At 42.3% G+C, this 8,532-nt stretch overlaps 1 protein-coding gene across 1 annotated transcript; it reads left to right on the top strand.

Annotated features, from left to right (window-relative positions):
• The first annotated feature begins 404 nt into the window (after positions 1 to 404).
• On the top strand, positions 405 to 8,021 carry LOC105931617 (gamma-enolase). Its single transcript, XM_012870371.3, has 13 exons — positions 405 to 511; positions 1,089 to 1,174; positions 1,266 to 1,361; positions 1,446 to 1,504; positions 1,585 to 1,654; positions 1,761 to 1,894; positions 3,338 to 3,560; positions 3,638 to 3,835; positions 4,190 to 4,266; positions 5,753 to 5,877; positions 5,980 to 6,088; positions 7,399 to 7,457; positions 7,594 to 8,021. The coding sequence occupies exons 2-13, from the start codon at positions 1,090 to 1,092 to the stop codon at positions 7,661 to 7,663; spliced, it is 1,305 nt and encodes a 434-aa protein (XP_012725825.1). The 5' UTR covers positions 405 to 511; position 1,089; the 3' UTR covers positions 7,664 to 8,021.
• The last annotated feature ends 511 nt before the right edge of the window (positions 8,022 to 8,532 follow it).

Genomic DNA, 8,532 nt, shown 5'->3' on the forward strand with positions numbered 1-8,532 from the left:
GTAGCTGCTGTCTACCTGTCTTCTTGTCTCCTTTCATCCTTTTGTGTTACATCTCCAATGTTCTCTGACAACGTGACCCACTTTGTGCAAAGATCTGTCTGACAGGGTTTACTTTGTTGTGATGTCTGCTGCCTGTCATCGAGGCAGAAGACGTGTATGTTTGGCTTTCTTTGTGAATTTGCACCTGCAGCGGGGAAGCAGTCATGTGTGGACCTGATGGCAACAAGAAATATTGTTTTAAAGGGAGTAAATTTGCTGGGATGAAATGTTTAAAGGAGGCGCCTTTATCTTCATCCTGATTAAATATAAATAAATCCATGCAACCCGAGCCACGCCACTCCATCTTTCATTTCTCTCCTTGCTTCGCTCCCTCTTCCCATGACTCACTCCCCCTCCCCCCCTTTCTTTCACGTCATACGTTCTCACCTCTCTTCCTCCCAGCCTCTCATCCCTCTGCCTCCTCCTGTCATTCGCCGACCGACTCTCTCCACCAGGATCAAACACACAGCAGGTAACGTTAAAAAAAAAAAAAGATTGATCTATTTCCTTCTTCCATCCCCTGCAAGCATCCTCTTTTTTTTTTAACCTTCTCATCCCCTCCTGCATGTTGTCTTCTGCCTCACCCCCCCCCCATTAGTCCATGATAGCAGAGATACTGGTCAGGCTGGAGGGCTGAAACTGGTTAGCAGGAGTTATTTTTCTTTCTTTTTTTTTTTTTTTTAAATAGGTATGCGTTATTGGCTTTTGATTTATGTTCCCAGCTCTTACTGCGTGTGCGAGGCTCTTCACAGGGAGTCTGGTTTCCACAGCTTTCCATCCATCAGGCTGCGTCACTGTAATCACAGTGTGAGTCCATGGGGGGAAGCGAGTGTGAAGGCTCTTCATTATGGCTGTGGGCTGCAATGAAATGCTTTTTGACGTATTATTATTTTATTAAAAACCATTTCAGAGCGGTGTCGTCTTTTTTTTTCACAGCCACCAACCTCAATGTCTCATTTCCAACTCTCATTTTTTTTTTTCCTCCTGCCTGGAGATATCCACAATCTGATGTAAAGCCGTGACGAGGCTGATGTTTTATGTTTTTGCAGGATGTCTATTGTGAATATTGTTGCCAGGGAGATCCTCGACTCCAGAGGAAACCCCACTGTGGAAGTGGATCTGCACACAGCCAAAGGTTCCAGAAAAAAAACAAAAACAGCGCATACTGCCTCTGCACCTGTCATGTCCTTCCCAACCTTTAACCCTGTCTTTCCTCCCTAACCTAGGTCTGTTCAGGGCGGCGGTGCCCAGCGGAGCGTCCACTGGCATCTACGAAGCTCTGGAGCTCAGGGACGGAGATAAGACTCGCTACAAGGGCAAAGGTGACCACTGTGACAGCACGCATCCCTCCTGATCTCCGGTCCTCTGCCCAGAAATCTTGACAGTTGTATTTTGTGTCCTTTAAGGCGTCATCAAGGCCGTTGGACACATAAATGACACCCTCGGGCCCGCTCTCCTGCAGTCTGTGAGTATCAGAAAGAGGAGGAGAAGGAGCGGCATGAAAAATCTGTTTACTCTGTTTGTGACAGCCTGCTCTCCTACCAGGGAATCAGTGTCCTGGAGCAGGAGAAGCTGGACAACATGATGATTGAAATGGACGGCACTGACAACAAATGTAAGCCTTGCGTTTCTTGCGCTGAGATATCCGCGCTGACGTGCAGCTGCAGCCTCCCGCATCAGCAGCATCCATGCGTGACGAAGGCTTCTGTGTTTCCTCGCAGCCAAGTTTGGGGCCAATGCTATTCTTGGAGTGTCGCTGGCTATATGCAAAGCCGGTGCTGCGGAGAAAGGCGTCCCCCTGTACCGTCACATCGCAGATCTGGCAGGAAACGGCGACCTTGTCCTCCCAGTTCCAGTGAGTTTGTGTTGTTTTTTTTATCCGGGCACAGCTGTAACTTCTACACACACTGCCTTGTACAATTACTCATCACCCCTCTTTAACCTTTCTGCATTTTTTGTCTTTAGAACCACAAACTTTCATGTGTTTTTTCGCAGGCTTTTAGTGTTTTATGGTGACATGGAAGGAAAAACGATACATGGCTTTGAAGTTTGAATTGTGTGGCATGCGTTTGTATGTCAGCCCTCTGAACTCTCATACCAACATAGAAACCAGCGCAATCGGTCACCATTCTAGTGAGAAAACATAGTGAAACCTTAGCGAAAAGGACAGCCAAGGAACAAAGAAGGCCAATCAGGGAGAAAGCTGGAGGTGAGTTAAGAGCAGGGTTAGCTTAGAGAGCAATTTCTCAAGCCCTGTTCAATCCATGATGTGAAAACAGAGTATATGTCTAAACTGCAAAACCTCTCAAGAGATTGCTCTCCACCTAAACTGATTATTACTGAGGAAAGAAGCCAGGAAGCACATGGGAAGTTTCAAGAAGCTGCCGTTTCTCCTACGGTTGAGCTGGAAGAAACTACCGATAAAAGACAGCTATAAGTTATGCTCTCCAGAAGTCTAGTCTTTTTTTGGAAGAGTGGAATCAGAAAGTCAAATGTGTGAAGAAAAACAATAAGAAGAGGCTTTTTAGGTTTGCCAAAAGCCTTTTAAAGGACACAGCACAACACTATGCATCACCCTTGACACACCCTTCTCCATATTGCGCCTGTTGGTGGCAGCATCATGGTGTGGCGATGCTTCAGCGGGGGACATGGAAGCTGCTGAGAGCCGGCGGGAAAATGGATGTAACTATCACTGTAGTCCTGGAAGAAAACCTGTAAGATGCTGGAAAAGTGTTGAGACTTGAGTGGAGGTTCACCTTTCAGCAGGACGGACCTGCAAAATCCAACCAGAGACACGTTGTCATGGCTTAGCTCAAACCAGTGTTGTAGTACTCGAGTCCGAGTCATTAAATAAATTTAGAGACTCGTGACTTGACTTGGACTTGAGCACTGATGACTCGAACTTGGACTCGGACTCCTACATTCAGATAATTCTGACTTGGAAATTGAGAAAAAGACTCGACTTTTTTTTATATATCATTAGGCTATAATTTTAATATGCCATTAGAATATTATTTGGTGTATGATTTTAATATCTAAATTATTAGTGCAATGTGGTGGAGTGTGGATTTTTTTAGTTTAAAAACACGTAGGCTATGCTTACTTTAGTGCAGAACTTGGACTCGACTTGATCAATAAGGACTCGACTTGGATCAATAGTGACTTGACTCGGACTTCAACACTGGAGACTCGAACCTGGACTCGGACTCGAGGCATAGTGACTTGACTACAACACTGGCTCAAACCGTAGTAACGTGTTAAAAAGTTAACGCTACTTCCTGGTTTGTGTCTCTGGCAGGCTTTCAACGTAATCAATGGGGGCTCGCATGCCGGTAACAGACTGGCCATGCAGGAGTTCATGGTTCTCCCTGTAGGTGCAGACTCTTTCCGCCACGCCCTGAGGATGGGAGCCGAGCTTTACCAGACACTGAGGAGCGTCATCAAGGAGAAGTACGGCCAAGACGCCACGAACGTGGGAGATGAAGGCGGGTTCGCCCCTAACATCCAAGAGAACAGTGAAGGTGAGAGCCGCGGCCCCCTGGAAAAAAACGCCGTCCCTCCTCAGATCTGCGTGTTAACCGGCATCCTTCTCTTGCAGCCCTGGAGCTGATAAAGACAGCCATAGAGAAGGCAGGGTTCACAGACAAAGTGGTCATAGGGATGGATGTCGCTGCCTCTGAGTTTTTCAGCGAGGGCAAATATGATCTGGACTTCAAGTCTCCACCCAACGCTGCCCGCAACATCAGCGCTGAGGAGCTGGCCAGCATCTACCAGGGCTTCATTAACAACTACCCAGGTGTGTATAAAATGGCTCCTCTGCTGGTTTCTCTCTCAGCCTGGAAAGACTCAGCTTACTTAATAAAGAAACAGGAGACAGAGAGAAAAAAAAAACTGATCTCTGGAGAGTCTGCGCTGTCCTAATGACATACAGGTCTGTGGAGGATGTTTTGATCCTGTGCGACAGCGTGTCTGGTGAGCAGAACGCCGTCTTATCCTGACAACGGTGTGTGTATGCGGCTCGCTGCACAGGAGAGCATCTTCATGAAACGTGTGCCGCATCATTAGGATCTGTCGATACGAACGTCCCACTGTGGGTTCCTCCATAACAGGGTGTGATGTTTGACTCGTGCGTTCGTTTTTTTTCCTCAAGTCGTGTCAATTGAAGATCCTTTTGACCAGGATGACTGGCCTGCTTGGTCACAGTTCACCGCTTCAGTTGGCATCCAGGTAAGACGTGACCACCTTCTTATGAAATTAGATTATTTCAGTTTACCCTAAGGTGTTGATCCAAGATGTTAAAAAAAAAAGAGTTTAGCTCTGAATCTCAACAAAACAGCTGAGATTTCACAAAACTCACCGTCTGACAATACACATCAAATATCTATTGTGAGTTTTGGTCCTCGCTGTGCATAGTGGCAAGATAAAATAAAAAAAAAACACTGATTTTGAAGAGTGGCTAGTCGTTGTGTCCTTGGGTAAGACACTTCACCCGAATTGCCTGCTGGCAGTGATGTACAGAAAAAAAGGTAACAAGAAGTAACATGACACGCAGTTCACAGGGTTTTTTGGGTTATTTCCGCACACATTAGAGCATGCAAAAGATTAAAAAAAAAGTATGTAGCAGAGTCTGAGAGCGCTGATATCAGTCCCTTAGCGAGTGATATGAGCCATGTTACATAGATTAGTCCTCCTTTATGAATCTCAGGTAATGAGGTTATAGTGAGGCTCCATTTAGAGAAAGTGCAATTTGATATTCCTGAGAATAAGAGTGTGCAAATGGGCAAAAACATTAGTGTGATTGTCACATGACGGACCATAAACTTCTCAGCATGGGGCGATAGCCTCACAGCTCTTGGAAAGAAGCTGTTTCTAAGTTTATTAGTTCTGTATTTGATGCTTCTGAAGCATTTACCTGATGGGACAGAGGCACACAGCGCATTGCCTGTGTGGGTGGGATCAGTGGGGATGCGTCTGGCCCTTCTCTGGACTCGTGCAGCATAAATTGAGTCCAAATCCTGTAGAAAGCATCCCACAATCCCCTGTGCTGTCCTCACCACCCGTGCTAAATCCTTTCACTCCTGCACTGTGCAGCTCCCATACCACACAGTCATATTTAACACATAAAACACTTTCTATGGTAGCTCTGTAAAAGTTTTTAGCTGTTTAATGGAAAGTCCAGTCCGTTTCAGTCTCCTGAGGAAGAAGAGCTTTTGTTGGGCCTTCTTCACCAGGTGGGAGGTGTTGTTATGCTGCACCCAGATTCACAAACCTATAATTAAGGCTGCTAGTCTATGTATTAGCACCTTTTTTAACTCAGCATTTAATATTATTTTCTCCCTTTGATATACATTACATTAAGTTAGATTGTATGTTATTACCTTTTTTGGCTTTGTTGGTTATCGGGTAAGAGTGAGAGGAAACCAGCCAAGGGCTGAAAATAGTTAATCGAGGAATAGTCAAGCGATTAGAGGCTAAACTACTCTATTTGTTGTACTCTAAATAATAAAAATTACATACTATTTTCTACCCTTTTTACTAATTAAGCAAGCTAAACAAAGAAAAACTGAACAAAACTGCGCATAAAGAGCTGTTCCAAGAGACTGTTTTATATCTATTTTATGTCTTTGCAAGATGTAGAAGTAATTATCTTCTCCAGTCCCACAAAAAAACAAAACAAATTTCTCCAACAGATTCTGGTTTCTTTTCTCTGCAGATTGTTGGAGATGATCTGACGGTGACAAACCCCCGCAGGATACAACGAGCTGTGGAGGAAAAATCCTGCAACTGTCTGCTCCTTAAAGTCAACCAGATTGGCTCTGTGACGGAGGCCATCAAAGCGTATGTCACAATTCTGTTCGTTTTTATTTCATGTAAAAACTCACGCCTGCAGTGTACACGGGTGCATGGTGGTGATACTTTTGCCACTCGTCTGCTCCTCAGATGTAAACTGGCCCAGGAGAACGGCTGGGGGGTGATGGTGAGCCACCGCTCCGGTGAGACAGAGGACACATTCATAGCTGACCTGGTGGTTGGTCTCTGCACTGGACAGGTAAGACATGCAACCATACCAAAGGTGTTTTTAAAATACATTGGGATTTCTTTCTTTTTCTTTCTTTCCTTCTTTGAGTTTTCATAGTAAAAGCCTGATCACTGTTACAATTCCCATTTATAATTCAAAATCCTGCTAAACATAACATGAGTTTGGCATAATATAGATATCCTTAAGTACAGACAAAACTGCATTGCCATTCCCAAACAGCAATATTAGCTCAAGAGAGAAAAAGCACAAGGTGAAATCATGAGTTTGAGGTACAACTGGAATTAAATGGATGTTTTTTTAGCTTGTAGCAATGTACAGCACTTTGTTTCAGCTGTTGGCTGTTTTTCAGCACTTTATAAATACAGATGGTATGGTAAAGTATGGTACGGTATGGTACGGTATGGTATGGTAAAACTGGAAATCTGCAGCCTAGACCCATTCATTCAAATTATAAAATGCTACTGGCAAACATTAGGAAAAATAAATAAGTATTTATTGATTGTTACACTTTTGTCAGTCTGGTTGTGGGGCCATGGAGGTGGGACCCAAACGACAGCAATAAACACAAACCCAAAATGACGTCAGTGGACGATTCTTCTTTGTTTTCAGGCCAAAAGTGTTACAACAAACCAAAAACAATACTGGACAATAGATGACGGACTGCGTAAATATAGATTCATCTGGATTGGAATAAACCATTACATGGGATGAAACAACTGCAAAATGAAGATGGAAAATACTACAATGATATTTGCATAAAAGAAAAGGAGCAAAAAGAGTATGTTGTGTACAAACTAATATAAACCAAAAATATTTAAATTTCATCCCAATAATTATTCCTATATCAAGGCATAAAGCACTAGCTTGTTAAAAATAAAAAATAAACTTAATCCATTTCTTGTTACTGTACCAAAGCAGAATAAATAAATTGGGGGAATGTTTTATCTGCGCACACCTGCTGGGAAATGGAAGTTGATGGCAGAGGCAAGTACTCACGAGGAAATAGAGAATTTTCATATTTTAGTTCATTAAAACAGTGTTCTTCATTTTAAAAATAATCATCTCTTGAAAGCTAAAAACCTTAAAGTTAATAATTATTGTCTATTCACCTTTTTACTCTTAGAGAATACCAAGATGAGGCCTTCTAACTCAGTGGAAATCATGACCAGACACATAATCCAAACTAAACATTTAGCTATAATGTACATATATGTTTTCACCAACATAAAGAATATTAAGTTCCTTTTTGTTGCTTTGTCTATCGTTTAAATGATAAAACAACAAATCCTGTCTATCTGATATTTTTTGTGCCTCATCAGATCAAGACTGGGGCTCCATGTCGATCAGAGCGTCTGGCCAAATACAACCAACTTATGAGGTGAGCTTTTTTTTTTTTTTTTACCTGAATCAGTTCACATAATCATTCTTAAATTTGATTTAATTTTTATGTTTCTTTGCTTTCGCATCCATCCTTACGCTCTGCTGTCTTCTCTGTTTCCCATCTTTCTTCTCAGGATCGAGGAAGAGTTAGGTGACCAGGCCCGCTTTGCTGGTCACAACTTCCGCAACCCCAGTGTCTTTTGAGCCATCAGCAGCAGTGCACAAGAAACCAAAAGATATTAAGTGCTCACTTGTCTCAGTGGAGACTCAAACACACACACACACAATTCACTCATAAATAAGTCTTAGAATAAATAAAAACGACTAGAAAACATACTGTGGCGATGTTAATCTAATGTCTCAGCAAGTGAAGTCACACTTCTTCTGGTGGTCTTGTTAGTTTCTTTTTCTTTCCTGATCCCTCGTATTGTGTGCTTTTCACCCACTCCTGAAAGGTTTTAGTCTTTTGTGCCTAATTGTTTTGCCTGTTTCCTGTTTCACTGCAACAATTTACTGGTACTTAATCAGAAACCATAATAAAGTGATCAATATATGAAGTTTTGGACATGGTTTCTTGACCCATCATTCCGCTTTTGTTCTGGGCAGATATTCCAGAGTTAAATCATCGTTTCTCTCTTTGCTTTCCTTCCAAGGACCCAAACTTCGTTCTGATCTTTTAGAATGACCTAGGTCTAGATTTCTCCAGGTTTTCAGAAATCTTTGAAGGTTTTGTGTTTGAATTTAGCTGTTTTTTTGTTTTGTTTTGTTTGTTAGGTCAAAACTTTCAAGATAGGAAAAGAAAATAAGACATAAGTCTGTAATTTATTAAGTCATCTTGATCAAGAGATGGTTTCTTAAGTAAAGGTTTAATAACAGCTACTTTAAAAGCCTGTGGTGCATATCCATTTACTAAGGATAGAATAATCAAGTCTAAAATAGGGTCATTAATCAAAGGGAATACCTACTTAAATAACTTTGTTGGGACTGGGTCTAACATACAAGTTGAAGGTTTAGGTGAAGCTAAAGTTTTAGATATAGGTCACTCAACCAGTTTTGAGATAAATTGTTCTGAG

This window comes from Fundulus heteroclitus, chromosome 3, assembly GCF_011125445.2.
Source record: "Fundulus heteroclitus isolate FHET01 chromosome 3, MU-UCD_Fhet_4.1, whole genome shotgun sequence".
Lineage (NCBI taxonomy): Eukaryota > Metazoa > Chordata > Actinopteri > Cyprinodontiformes > Fundulidae > Fundulus > Fundulus heteroclitus.